Source organism: Taudactylus pleione, unplaced genomic scaffold (genome assembly GCF_031769625.1).
Source record: "Taudactylus pleione unplaced genomic scaffold, aTauple2 ptg000135l, whole genome shotgun sequence".
Classification (NCBI taxonomy): domain Eukaryota; kingdom Metazoa; phylum Chordata; class Amphibia; order Anura; family Myobatrachidae; genus Taudactylus; species Taudactylus pleione.
The window spans coordinates 4,677,727-4,692,489 of record NW_028284537.1 but is presented as its reverse complement, the minus strand read 5'-3'; the positions used below and the strand labels follow the sequence as shown (position 1 = coordinate 4,692,489).

Here is a 14,763-nt window from a genome sequence, read left to right as displayed (position 1 = left end):
TTTTTGGGAACCAAAAAAAAATAAGACAGTGTCTTATTATCGGGGAAACACGGTAGTATTCTAGTCGGCAATCACAAAGTGCAATAGAACACTGCCCCTAGTGGCCAAAATTATAATATGGTATGCCACTTGCTGAGATTGTTTAAAAGTAGTTTTTACTGTACCAAAGCGATTGTTTTAGATCATATTTTGAGACAGACAGGAGTAATATACAGACAGGAACCAGTAAATATCTCATATTTATGGATGTTTCATGATATTGTTTTTTTGGTTTGTGTTTTTAAACAAACAACTTCTTTAGGATTATCCAGATTTATGGAACAGCATGAGTACACAAGCTAGGGCACTGTGGCACAGATATTGTGCAGATTATCTTTCTTTTATATATACAGGGAACTCAAATGATTACACATCTATGTTCCCTGTAAACACTACGCGAGTCCAATAAGTGTCTGGTTGCCCAGGAGGACATCCGTTCTCTATATACATGTGAGCTTGGTGCCTCCCAGCTAACAGATGTTCCAAGTTGCAACTAGATTCTCAGTCTTAAAACTTTAATTAGAAGTGGTTCTTGAACCAGTTCAATGAATCGGTCGTAAAGGTTTAAAATATCATCAGAAACTTTTGGTAGACTTAAAAGGTGCAATCCGAATTTGAGAGATGCAAAACTGTCTGACCATGTTTGAGAACCCTGAGCGCCAAACCCCTAAACACATTAAAGTTCACTGTTCAAATTACAAGACTAATGCTAAATACACTAACACAGTGGTTCCCAAACTTTTTTGAATCATAGCACCCTAGAGTATCAGCATTGTATTCACGGCACCCCTAAGCCAAACGTTTGTTATTGAAACATTCAGAAAAAAAATTTAGCAAAGTGAAGTAAATTGTGCTGACCGGTCATTCCTGTCATTCTTAGGCTCAGTTATGTAGTGGGTGACAGGTTTGTGCTTCTGTTTGTCTACATATTTACATTACATTGACCATAAATCATTTGATTTTGGTGCTGGACCACCAACCCCTGCAAGTGTCCCGAGGCACCCCTGCAAGTGTCCCGAGGCACCCCTGCAAGTGTCCCGAGGCACCCCACGGTGCTGCGGCACACAGTTTGGGAACCACTGAATTAACATTTAACCTTAAACAGTCAACATTTTATAGTTTCAGATAGTTTTGTGTAGGGATGTGCAGGCTCGGATAGGTTCGAGTTTGCACATTGAGTTCGGATTTTTCCCTCCAAAAAAACGGAACTCAGAAAGAGGCAAAACGTCATCTTGCATGGTCGAACATCATCATTCCTGGACGTCCAGGAATGATGATGTTTGTCCATGCAAGATGACGTTTTGTCTCTTTCTGAGTTCCGTTTTTTTGGAGGGAAAAATCCGAACTCAACGTGCAAACTCGAACCTATCCGAGCCTGCACATCCCTAGTTTTGTGATCATATGAAAAGTAAAAATGAGGGGGTTCGGATTTTCCCGTCAAATTCGGATTTTTGCTGCCAAAAATCGGGTCTCTTTCGGAGACCTGATTTTTGGCCGGAAATATCTGAACTTGGTGGGAAAATCCGAATTAATCCAAACCTGCTCATCTCTACTGAAAAGCATGAGGCTGCAGGCCTTGGAAGGTGTACAAAACGTTTTCCTATACATAACTGTTGTTTGGATCTAGCTAAAATGTCTTCTTAACATGTCTGATGCGAACAGCCGGAGATTTCCTCATATGCAACTTTGTACGTGTGTAAAACCAATTCCTGGTACACTGAGCTGCTTTCATTGCATCTGCGATGCGACTAAGATGCATTTGAGCCATATGGCGTAAATACGCTCAGTGTATGAGGACACATCTGTATCTCTCAAGCATGAAACTGCAGGTTATCCATTTAACAGGAACTAGAGACCTATTTAAAAGCACTTTGTGCCTCTTGTCTCAATGAGGTTACAAGTTATTTGTAAATGGATATGCTGAATATTAGCTCAACCCACAAAATGGTTTAAGTATGAGTGATAGGCAGGGGCTGGCTGGCAACTTAGCCTGGGGGGCAAATGCATGCAGGCGGCCCTGGCAGAGGAGTAGCGTGTAGCCAGGGTGCCCGGAAAACGTGCGTGCTACGGCGCTGCACCCACTCAAGTCTTCCAGGGAGGGGGCGGGTCCATATGGGATTAATGTAAGGTAAAAATAAAGATTAGGGGCAGTCCCCTGTCGTAGTGCCCATATGCAGTGCCCCCGTGTGCCACAGGAGAGAACACCCTTATGCAGACCTCCAGTAGTGCCCCCAGTAGTGATCCCCCCCTATGCAGTGCCCCTTGTGCCCCCAGTAGTAAGCCCCTTATATAGTGCCCCCATTAGTGGTACCCCCTATGCAGTGCCCCTTATATAGTGCCCCCAGTAGCAGTCCACCCCCCCATGCAGTGCCCCCAATAGTGGTAACCCTTATGCAATGCCCCTTAAATAGTGGCCCCAGTTGTAGTCTCCCCCCTATGCAGTAAGCCCAGTATTGCCCTTTATATAGAGCCCCCAGCAGTGGTCCCTCGATGCAGAGCCCCCAGTCGTAGTCCCCTCCCCCCTATGCAGTGCCCCTAGTAGTAGTCCCCTCCCCCCTATGCAGTGCCCCTAGTAGTAGTCCCCTCCCCCCTATGCAGTGCCCCTAGTAGTAGTCCCCTCCCCCCTATGCAGTGCCCCTAGTAGTAGTCCCCTCCCCTTGTAGTGCCCCCAGTAGTAGTAGTACCTCCCTTGTAGTGCCCCCAGTAGCAGTAGTCCCCCCCCTTGTAGTGCCCCCAGTAGTAGTAGTCCCCCCCTTGTAGTGCCCCCAGTAGCAGTAGTCCCCCCCTTGTAGTGCCCCCAGAAGTAGTAGTCCCCCCCTTGTAGTGCCCCCAGTAGTAGTCCCCCCCTTGTAGTGCCCCCAGTAGTAGTCCCCCCCTTGTAGTGCCCCCAGTAGTAGTCCCCCCCCTTGTAGTGCCCCCAGTAGTAGTCCCCCCCTTGTAGTGTCCCCAGTAGTAGTAGTCCCCCACCCCCCTTGTAGTGCCCCCAGTAGTAGTATTCCCCCCTTTGTAGTGCCCCCAGTAGTGGACTCATTGTAGTACCCCCAGTAGTAGGAGTCCTCCACCCCCTTTGTAGTGCCCCCAGTAGTAGTAGTCCCCACCTTTGTAGTGCCCCCAGTAGTGGTCTCCTCATTGTAGTGCCAGACCCCCCCCCCCCCCAAGTAGACACACGTAATATAAAAAACAAAATTTTAAAAACCACTTACCTGAATCCCCGCTCCCACCGCCGCTGCCATCTGCTCCTCCGTCTGTCCATCCTGGGCCGGGCCGCTCTGCATTATGGGAGAGACGTCATATGACATCATGACGTCTCTTCCATTGCCCACTGCTGGAGCCAGAAGATGGAGCGGCTCCCGCAGTGGGCGCAGCAGCAGCTAATGAGAGTCTGACAGACTCTCATTGGCTGCTGATCAAAACAGACGCACAGCTGCCGGTGCCGGCGGCTGTGTGTTTGTCACTTGTGTAGCGCTGACCGAACTCTGTCCGGTCAGCGCTACACACGCGGTGCAGTCTGTATCACAGTGACACAGACTGCCCGCGGCCCGCATGACGCTGCGGCCCAGGGGGCACATGGCACCCTGCCCCCCGGCCCAGCCCGCCACTGGTGATAGGTACACTTTAACTTCCCTCAATCCACAGGACTGTAGTTTAATATATGTAAAAAATGTTCCCTCTCTAAATTTTGCATACAGTAATTTCCATTCTGCTATACTGGGAGTTGGAAACCATTATGGGTCTTATTCGGAGTTGCATGCACTGTTAATGTCGGGCGCAGCGGAGCATACACATGCCATATCGGATGTAGCGTCGCACTGCACGTCCACAGTCATAGGGCCATATTCGATTGGTGGCGAAAAGTTGTTCTCGGTGAAAAGTTTTCGCCGATGACGTCATTTCGCCTGTCGGAAACTTTCCGCCATGTTCGATTGCAAAGACTTTTTGCTGGTGCGACAAGTCTGCGCCTTGTAACCAGTGGAAAAGATTTGCCTCTGAATGGAGGCGGAAAAAAGTGCAGAATTGGGGGTTTGGGGTGCAAAGTTGCGGCAACACACCTGCAGCCTTTGGCCAGTCCCCCAAAGGTAAACTGCATCAAAAAAAACAAAATGTAAATGGTGTATGCACACCTGTGTCAGATATATATATCAGCGCTGTGTTTATATTGTTCAAAAATAAAGATAAAGATGACTTCTATATAGCTCTAAATAAAAAAAATATATTCACAATTAACAGCCAAAAATGGTGTATAAATAGCTTCAAAATATCCCAAATCGCTTCACCTGCCCAACACAGGCAAGAATGCACTGTCCCAATTAAATGTTCCAACTGGCCGAAAAAAAACTGATTAATCCAAAGATCCAAACAGACAATTATCCATAAAAAACAAGAATTATTTAATGTAACAAAATATCAAGATAAAAAAAATAAAAAAAAACACTGTATCCTTTAAAACACAAATCTTCTAAAAAAAACAGTCTCTTCCACTTCAATGATGTAATATTTATGCACAGAAAACGGAGGGGTATCTTACCGGACCTGTGGGGACCCAATCACATATGGTATGATCTGCTTTACCTCTGTCGGTGAGTGTTTAGATATAGAGTAAATCCTATAGTACCTGCTTTGCACAGGATGGTATTTCCTTTCAAGCGGTGGATGTTATATGAGGCTCAGCTCTCACCCGAGACTAAACCGCTTCTCTGTCCACTCACCCCGGCTTGCTGCTAGATCTAATAGGCCTATCTTTATTTTTGAACAATATAAACACAGCGCTGATATATGTATCTGACACAGGTGTGCATACACCATTTACATTTTGTTGATTTTGAACACCGGGCTGTAAGGTGTAGGTGTCAGGTGCAGCAGCAGTGTGGAGCGCTCTATCAGAGACTTTATTTATAAAGTAAACTGCATCAAGAAAAAAGTTACAAATTTACTTAAGATCACCCCCAAAAAGTACTTTCGTTATGGGGGCGAAAAAAAAAAAAAAAAAGTAGGGAAACAAACTTAAAAACTAGCGAAATAGACTCCAGGGGGTCCCCCAAGTATGCTCCATGAGTTTTTTGGATTGCAGGTGCATGCTGAAGGTGCGTTTTGTAAAATTGCCCTTTAGCGATTTTTAACCATGCTTGCACCCATTTTCATGTACCCCAAATTTGCTGGGACTACTTATTTTTGCCAAAAAAAATTCTAAATGCTATTCTTCACCACTTGTGCAAAGACGCTAAATAGCACCCCAAGTACCTCCAGCAGGGCTAGTCGGGGGTATCCATAGTGATCCCCCATGTCGGTGCATCCTTTGGGGGGTGTCAGGGTGATTTCCCCAAATATGACAGGACTTTCTGACGATTTCAGTTTCGCAGGGACACGTTTTCGCGTCCTTTGCAATTGAATAGGGCGAAAAGCGGTGACGAGCGCGATACTTTTCCGGAGGCAAAACAAGCGGTGATGGCGAATACTCTGGTATGCGAAAAGTCCGGGACTTTTCTCCGGCAATTGAATACGGCCCATAGTTGCAATAGTCTCTCGCATTCAGTACGCTAGCCTTTGCCTGCCCGGCCTATTGATCTCCCGCCTGTTCATTCTATTCTCAACTCCGCTGCCTGCTTTATTTTCCCCTGGCAGTGTTCTACCTCACCTTCTACCTCGTCCAGTCTCTCCACTGGCACGCCATCCCTTACTGCAGGCCTGGCCAACCTGTGGCTCTCCAGCTGTTGTGAAACTACAAGTCCCAGCATGCCTTGCCACAGTTTTATTATTAGGGTATGCTAAAACAGTTGCAGGGGATGCTGGGACATGTAGTTTCACAACAGCTGGAGAGCCACAGGTTGGCCAGGCCTGCCTTACAGAATCTTCTCTCACCCCTACAAAGTCCTTAACTTCTCACCTCCTGCCTGATCACCTCCTACTACTCCCACCTTCAGGATTTTTCCTGCCCTGCTCCTAATCTCCGGAATCCCCTCCCACACACAGACATTCATCCAGTCCCCCTCCCCATCCAAACGTGCCTCACCTCTTCATTCTAGCTTACCACCCCTCCTCCTAACTCTGCTTTCCCCTTGTTTGCTTCTCTGTTCCTCTCTGTGTCCACCCGCATCCTCTGTGGAATGTAAGCTCTCACCAGCAGGGCCCTCTCTCCCTATACATAGTTATGCAATCGGTGGTCTGTAATCATGTACATAGATTTGTAAGTTTATGAAAATGTTGTATTTCTGTCATTTTCGTGGTTTGTTGTTTCCTCTATGTGCAGCTCCACATAACAGTAAAAGACACATTTTAACCTCTAACACACCAACTTCCATTATAATAACTTTAATTGGAATTAATAAATAAAATGTATCCCATGTGACCAAGGCTATGGCGGCACTTAGCTAGAATCCCCAGCATGGAATAAAGCAGACTCCCTCTTCAGCCAATTTCTATGTAGCAATGGAACGCTGTAATGCACCCATAGGTGACCGTCATTTATATTCCCAATCCATGATGTTACATGGAATCAATTTCCATTCCTGGTGTATTATCGTCTCTTTTGGCCCAGTTTGCTCTTCCATTGAAAACTTAGATCCTTATTGTTGGACAGACAATGAAGGGCTTGAGCCCATCTTTCATTCTATTCAGCTCTCTCCTCTCCCATGCCAATTTCCTATTCTTTCTGGCTGGCTGCATCTAAATGCAAGTAGCCCTATTAATCATAGGACTGAGGTCCTCCAGTGTGACCTCTATTTGAATATCCCAGTAATTCAGGAGTTTCGCACCGAGGAAAGGCATCTAAACAATGGGCTATAATTAAAGCATGTCTAGGTCCCTTTCACCAGGTGCGTGGGCCGGTACGCTCCCCCACTTATTAAATCAGTGCTCACCCTGCATCTCTCCCCCATTCTTCCCCGGCTGAAAGGGACACTGCATTAAACGTGAGCTGGACAAGGCCGTGTCATTCTTTAACGCTTTTTTTTTTTTTGGAATGCCAACAGATCCTGAATGAAATACAGGCACCAACAGCTGCCATTAAATGCTGCTCTCTGTGTGCCAAATACTGAGGCTTTACAAATCCCCGGGGAGACCACGTCTGTCAGTCAGTGTGGAGATCTGAATAAAAGCAGGCAGGGCTCCACACAGTTTTTTTGGGGGGGGTGAATTTCTTAACAGTTCATTGAATTAAAACTAAAAACTATTTGTATCTATTTACGCTCTGCTGAATATGCATTGGTACAGGCTAGGTTGCTTGGCCGCAATAATGGCACAGGGATTCAGAGGTATATGTGCTAAAGTTTATAGAAGTGGAGATGTTGCCCATAACAACCAATCCGATTCTACTCATCATTTATCTAGCACCTTTTAGAAGATAATAGCTAGAATTTGGTTGCTATGGGCAACACCATCACTTTTATTGTAAATATACCTTTATTATTCTATTTGGTATATGGCATCTCTATTTTATATGTTAGTTAACTATCAATTTAGCTGGACAATGTACTATTAGAATTAATGCTGCTCCTTACAAATTATTGTATATGCAAGTTGCAAGTGTATTAAGTAGGGGTTGTCAACTATGCTGTATAAAGTTGCGTATAAGGGACAGTGGATCTAGAGTTGGCCGCCCACCTGTGACTTCATGCAAATGGCGCTACAAAGACCTTCCCTTGCTTACACCTGTTCGTCCGAATGTGCAAGGTCTGAGAAACCCCCTGTCATTGTCTGTACATGCAGCAATACGGATTGGTGCTTCTTTAGGTGCACCATCAGTTGCACCATCGAAATGCGCACTAATTCTATGGCAGGTGCAATTTTCAGGTCTAAGTATGGACTCCTGTGTGACCGAGCGTCTGTGTAAGCAACCACGGTAACTGACATCCAAGCAACCATACCCCATAAAAATGACGTGGCATGACTTATACACTTTCAACTGGTTGTTTTAAATCAATAAAAAGTAAAAAAAAACCAAAAATTAGCATTTCAAAAACATACCTGCTGTGTAAAAGTAACAGCCAATCAGAAATATTTTAAAGACTGTGTATTAAGAAAAACAAAATGTAGTATCTTGAAAGTTTTCCAATTAAGGGGGAGATGTATCAAAGCTTGGAGAGAGATAAAAGTACCAACCAATCAGCTCCTGTCATTTTTCAAACAGATGACCAGTTGGGAGCTGATTGGCTGGAGCACCATTATCATGCACAACGAGTTTTAAAACTCCTTTAGTATGATAAAAGTCGCTGATAAATGAGGCGCAGAGCCTGTAAAGTGACAGTTAGAAGCCGATTGGTTGATACTTCAGCTCTCTCCAAGGTTTGATACATCTCCCGCGTAATTTTGTCATCTACGTTGGGTAAGAGCACGTTCTCAAAAAATTGACAGTGTCGGGTTATAGCCTCTCATGAACAGGAATGTTGCTTCTTTGCATTAGTTATTACTTGCATATACATGTGAATAATAAGAACATAGCTACTTATTGACAATGTCTACTTACAATACACGCAGTTTCTGAAGCCCTTTAAATGCCCCCTCTACAATTAAATTAATGGAGTTATGGCTGAGGCGCAGGACTGTCAGAGACCCAAGATATGCGAGGCTCTTCTCGTCTAATCGAGTCAGGTTATTATGAGAAAGGACTCTGTGGAGACAAAATAGATACCATGTGACCCGGAGCAGACCAATCAGACAGCTGTAACACGGACATTACTGGGGAAGGGAAGGCACAGCATGGACATTCTCTACATTCTACTGATAAACAAAAAAGCAACACAACAAACATATGCAAAAGAAACGCACATAAGTGTAAATAGTCTCAATCACTAATGTTATTTTTGTCCATTGTAAAAAAAACTTTATGGAGACTATTTTGTGTAAATAGCTGAGGAGTAAGAACTTCATTAGCTGCCAAGATTCTAAATAGATGACAAACGAAAAGGGTAAATATTCAGTGAACACTGAGGGGAAGATGTGGAAATGTATAAAAATAATCAGGTGCTACCTAGGGAGGGTATCTGCATAAAAGATCGACATTTAATAGGTCGACACGGGCAAAAGGTCGACATGTTTTTTATTTAAATGTTTTTTCATATGTTGGGGTTAGAGTGAGAGTTAGGTTTAGGCACTTGGAGGAGGGTTAGCCTGGCGGAGGGGACAGTTAAGTTATGCACTAGGGGTAGATTAGGGGAGGGTTAAGGTTAATTCACAAAAATAAAAATAAATAAAAAAAAAGTGTCAACATTTTTTTGTGACGACCATTTGTGTACATTTTGAACCTGTCGAACTTTTGCACTGGTCGACCATTTCTCAGTCGACCTTTTGACCCTGTCAACCATCTGGTGTCGACCTATTGACTGTTGACCTATTTACTGTCGATCTAGAGATGTGGAGATGTTGCATGGCGGCCAATCAGATTCTGGGGCTTAGGCAGTAGGCTGCGATCTTCTGCTGCTGCGGCAATCATTTTAAAGACAAAACCAAGCTGGTTTTGCCTTTAAAATGATTGCCGCTTTAAAAATACGGGAAGACTTGCAGGAGTTCCCGCAGTGGCAGCAGATCTATTACATAAGCCCCTCTATCATTTACCTAGCACATAAATCTAGCACATAGTCAAAGTGTGTGGTAAAAATCCATTTCTAAAAGAAAAAAAAAAAATAGAATAGTATAACAGGCACTACAGTAGCCGCAAAACATTCACAGTTTTATTGTGGACGTTCAAAGGATTACTTGTCACTTTAAGGGCAACAAAACTTGTAGATACTGTAGTCAGACATAATTAATGAGCTGTGCAACACTTCTTAAAGAAAGTTAGCTCGCAAACTGGCACAGGCCCAAAATAATGTCTGCACTTACTATTAAAGAATTCAGCTAAGAGATAAACGGATTCTGGGAAAAGTAACCCAAGACCTGGATTTTACAAAAACAAGAAAAAGTTCACTTTGATAAAACGCAGAGAAAACATCTGCCCCCCGAGTAACAGAGAGATCATTTTTCTGCTCCTACTTCCCATCATTCAAACGCAAAAACGAAAATGTAAAAAAAAAAAAAAAAAAAACGGAGCTATCGACATTAAGAGCTAAAATTGATGGCACAGATCGGGGCGTTTAATGGTAGCCCGCAGCATGCCCGGTGTGTGATTTCCAAGTGAATAAATAACTCTGCAGGAGAAGTGGTAACTACTCTTCAAATTCTGACTGAGCAATTTAATATTTTAGCCATATTAATACGCGAGACAGTGGGGTTACTGTGCTGTTTTCGGTAAGCCAGCTTGGGAGAGAAAAAAAAGTAATTGGCAAGTATAACAACAGTTGAATTCTGTTTACAGCAAAGTCCACTAAACAACCTTATAGATTTTATAGATACCTTGGAACTGGCGCTGCTGCGGGAACTCTTGCAAGTCTTCCCGTATTTTTAAAGCGGCAATCATTGTAAAGGCAAAACCATCTTGGTTTTGCCTCTATGATTTCCGCTTTAAAAATGACAGGAACACTCGCAAGAATGGTTTGGCCTTTAAAATGTTTGCCGCTTTAAAAATGTGGGAACACTCACAGGCGCCAGATCACACCCAAGTACATAAGCCATCAGAGCTTAATTTTGGTGGGGAGGGACATGTTTACAATTCAAATGCTATCCTAGCATGGAAAATAAAATGGAAGACCAAGCTGTAGTTGGAATGATTTAATAGGGCCCTCTACAAAAAGAATTGTATTCCGAATATATATTTGTTATCAATCTTCATCTATTGCCCGGCTGCATGTATATTATGTTATATAAAACAATCCGTAGAGCTCTTCAGAATGCACACAGCAGCACAGATTGTTTCAGGAGACAGGCGAGCTGATGTTGCAAAATAGACAGGTACCTATCCACTTGTGGATTATATTAGTGAGGACAGTTAGGATATCAGGAGAGAACACGAAAGCATTTCTAGCTTGCAGGTCTGCGTTGCTGCCATAGGTGGCGCTGGGTAGTGATAGCTGCCCAGGTAGGGGATACTTACAGCTCTTGCAGTTTCTGGCAGAAGCTCCAGCCCCCAGAGCTGATATTGTATATGGCGTTGTTGCCGAGGTAAAGTTGCTGGAGCGACTTTAGCCCGTAAAGAGAACCGCTGTTCACTTCTGTCAGGCTGTTATATTCCAGATGACTACAAGAGACAGGCAAGCAGGGGGGAAATGATGAGCCCTTTGGTTAAAATGTGGCCTTTAGCTGCAGTATATACATCAATCATACAAATATTCACTGGAGATAAAGACAAGATTGGCAATGTTTACCTAACATTTATTCAGCTGTGGAAGTTGAAGTGAAGGAATATCCACCCATACCTTGACCTGTAAACCGCGTGGAGCCTAGCAGGCATTTTATTGAAGACATAAGCCTGTGGTATCCGTATTATCTAATTGTTACAACATATATACATTATATACAGATGTGTCCTTATACACTATTGCCGCAGTCACCCCAAGCAGCCTTTCCAGGCGCACTGGGTCCCGTGCGACTCGTGTTGCGCAGAGCGTTTTTTTTCACTTGAAAGTCTGTTTTAGTCGCAACAGGATGTGACAAAAACGCTTCACAAGACGGCACTGATTAATCGGATATGAGACACTGGTGTATCTGTGTGCAGCCGATCTATACATGAAGTGCTACGATGCATCGGCCGAGTTTCATTCTTCCCAGTTCAAGTCCCACAGAGCGCAGTCGCACATAAATATACAAGTGTTGCATATCAAATTAATCCGTGCAGGCTTGTGAAGTGCGTTTATGTTATCACACCTCGAATAAGACGCACATCAGAGCAAAAAAGACGCTACACTGCTAGGCGCAGCTCGTTGCGACGGATCTGGTGCTGCAAGGCATATTGAGGCTAGGTGGATGAGGGGATGTAACCTCATTATCTACCATCCGGATGCCAGCTGACGAAATCCTGGCGCCGGTATCCCAAACTGCGGATAGAAGACAGGCGCTGGAATCCCGACATGAGTGGAGATGCAGACGCCAGGATCCCGATCGTAAATATAGCGGGCACTCTTAGCCGTGGGGAGGGGGGGGGGTTGATAGGTTCAGGCACCCTGGGGGAAATAGGGCAGCGGGAGGGGGGAGGTTAGGGTTAGACACCACCAAGGGAAAGGGGGGGGGGGTAGTTAACTTTAGGCACTAAGAAGGGAGGGTTAGGTTTAGGCACTAACCAGGAGGGTTAGGGGTAGGGAGGGTTAGGGTGCAGAAAAGAAGGGTTAGTGTTAGAGGGTGAGGGGGCGAGGGGGAAGGGTTAGAGGGGGGAGAGTTAGAGGGTGATAGGTGGAGGGGGGGAGGGTTTGAGGGTGAAAGGTGGAGAGGGAAGGGTTAGAGGTGGAGGGTTAGAGGGTGAAAGGTGGAGGGGGAAGGGTTGGAGGGTTATAGGGTGAGAGGTGGGGGGGGAGGGTTAGCATACTTGCGTATCCCCTTTTGGGATTCTCAGCATCGGGATGCCACTTCAGTCTTTTGAGAGCCGGCATCCCGAGTGCAGGGCTCCCATACCCCACCCTTGTATGAGGATATATCTGATATACATACATATTATAGCGTTCCCGCTAGGCTGTTTTAGCGGGGCGCGACGCCCTGCCCTCCTTCTGGAGGGCAAAACGTGCCCTGCCCTCCTTCAAGAGGGCAAAAATCGCCCTGCCCTTCACAGCCTGAGGGTGCCCTCTTCACCCGCGGGTCGCAGTGTCCCGCGGGTGGGGAAATGTGCGGTGACCCGGTCACCGCCGGTGAATAGATGCTGGGCGCATGTGCTTGGCATCTACTCTGTCAGCAGCGCTTGGGGGCTGCCCGGCGTGTAAGTGCCGGGCACGCCCCCAAGAGTTACGAAAAGGGTGACGCGTCTTATAGACACACCCCCTTTTCAATGGCCACGGCCCCTTTTCGGATGCACGCGTGCGGAAGTGCCTTCTCTAGCTCTGGCACCATGCCTGCCGCCGGAGCTAGAGTGAACACACATTATATATACACACATATATATTATTCACACTATTTGTTGTTATTACTGGGAAATCTCAGGGAGGAACAAGGTCTAATTTAAATTAAGTTATAAACAAATAGTCATTTTGTGTACTTCATGGTGGTTACTGGTTCTAGATAGTGTTCTTGTGAATATAAGGCTTCCTCCACTGTGTATAAAGTTTGCAATATTAAATACCAGTAGAAAACACTTCCTGGTAACCTCCATTTCTTAACAGTTAGGGGTAATTTCCATTACTGGCGATGTGCCCTCGAATATTGCCGCGACACCCGGCTGTGCACTTATCGGCCAGCTATGATAGTCACAACTACACCGATTTTTCTGCACGCCTGTAGGTGTGCGAGGCAAAATGGCCGATATTGGCAGATGCGATGCGCCATACCGAAATATAATGTACAGCACATCGCCTGTAATTGAATCGCCACCTTCCAGTAACTAAATAAAACGTTAAAGTAAATTGAGACTTCTTGCCAAACACAAACAGTTCTGTTTACATCTCCTTAGCAAACTCAGGCACCAGCTGACCAATACTTACAGGACTTGCATTCGCGCAAGACCCCAGAAGGCCCCGTCTGCGAGTTTGCTGATATTGTTGCGCTGTAACTTCAAAACCTCCAGGTGGTCCAGCCCCTGGAATGTGAGTCCCTCTATCAGTCGAATACGATTCCGATTCAGCTCCCTACAACACACAGATAGCAGGATACATTGTGACAATGTTACATGGCCTAAGCGGATAGCCAGCCCACACCGTGCAATAGGGACAAGGGCACATAGGAGCTGATTCAGACCCGCTTGCTAGGATGCATGCGCTCATAGCTGGCAGATTTTCGTAATATGCACATGCATCACAGTGCACGTGCGCGAATCAGTGCGAGTGATCGGGAAGCGGTCGCTCATTGCGCATAGACAGCCCAGCAGAGTGAGCGACAGGAGAAGCAGTTTGTGGGTGGTGACAGGGGCTAGCCACTTGAAACGGGGGAGTGGAGGTACGAACGCAGGCTTGGTTGAGCGTCTTAACGTGGCGTGCATAATTAATAGGCAGCGCCACTGTACACGTTACCTGGTTGTATTTCACACTGAAGTGCTCGCAGTGCTTGCGGCAGGGTATAGTCACCCTCAAGAGCTGCGATCGCATCCGATGGTGCTCGATGTACCAATGGTTTCATGCACTTCCTAGAGATGACGTGCGCAAGTGGGCGTCTTAAGATAGGCTGGTGGGCGTCTGCATACACAAAGTGATCGCACGCCAAGACATAGTGGGCGTGCTTATGCCTTGCTGTGCGATTGCCTGCCTTGCTGGATGTGTGCCGGATTTGCATACACAGGGTGCGAGCGAACGCATCCTAGCGAGCGGGTCTGAATCAGCTACATAGTGCGAAGTATAAAGGGTGGCAGATCATATAGCATTGCCTCTAATCTCGCTCCCCATCTACAGCACCAGTGCGGCTGGGACAGCAGTAAGATTGAAAATTAATATCCACTCAGACGCAGCGGTGCGGCTGAGACGGGTGTAAAGTTTGTAACGAACAGTCGAGTTTACACTGAAGTGCGGCTGTGGCTACCGCAAAGGAAAATAATTGAAGTCCGCTCAGTACGACGGTAACTGAAGATAAACACGCTGACAGGAAGTACTGGATATACCACGAGAATGATCTCTACACACGGAAGCCACGTAACAAACGCTATAGCCGGCATCCGGGCAGGGATTCAGCCGAGGTAAAAAAGGAGATAGCTCCAATCAGGAGAGAGCAAAGATGACGGAGCAGCCAGGT

General features: G+C 45.7%; 1 protein-coding gene across 1 annotated transcript in view; it reads right to left on the bottom strand.

Moving 5' to 3' along the window:
- LRIG1 (leucine rich repeats and immunoglobulin like domains 1) overlaps nucleotides 1-14,763 on the bottom strand; it is a 110,359-nt gene that overhangs the window by 20,495 nt on the left and 75,101 nt on the right. Inside the window, exons 6-8 of the mRNA XM_088473381.1 lie at nucleotides 13,527-13,670; nucleotides 11,000-11,143; nucleotides 8,498-8,641 (exon numbers count right to left, since the gene is read on the bottom strand). Of these exons, the coding sequence (XP_088329507.1) occupies nucleotides 8,498-8,641; nucleotides 11,000-11,143; nucleotides 13,527-13,670 (432 nt within the window). The remainder of the gene's footprint in view (nucleotides 1-8,497; nucleotides 8,642-10,999; nucleotides 11,144-13,526; nucleotides 13,671-14,763) is intronic.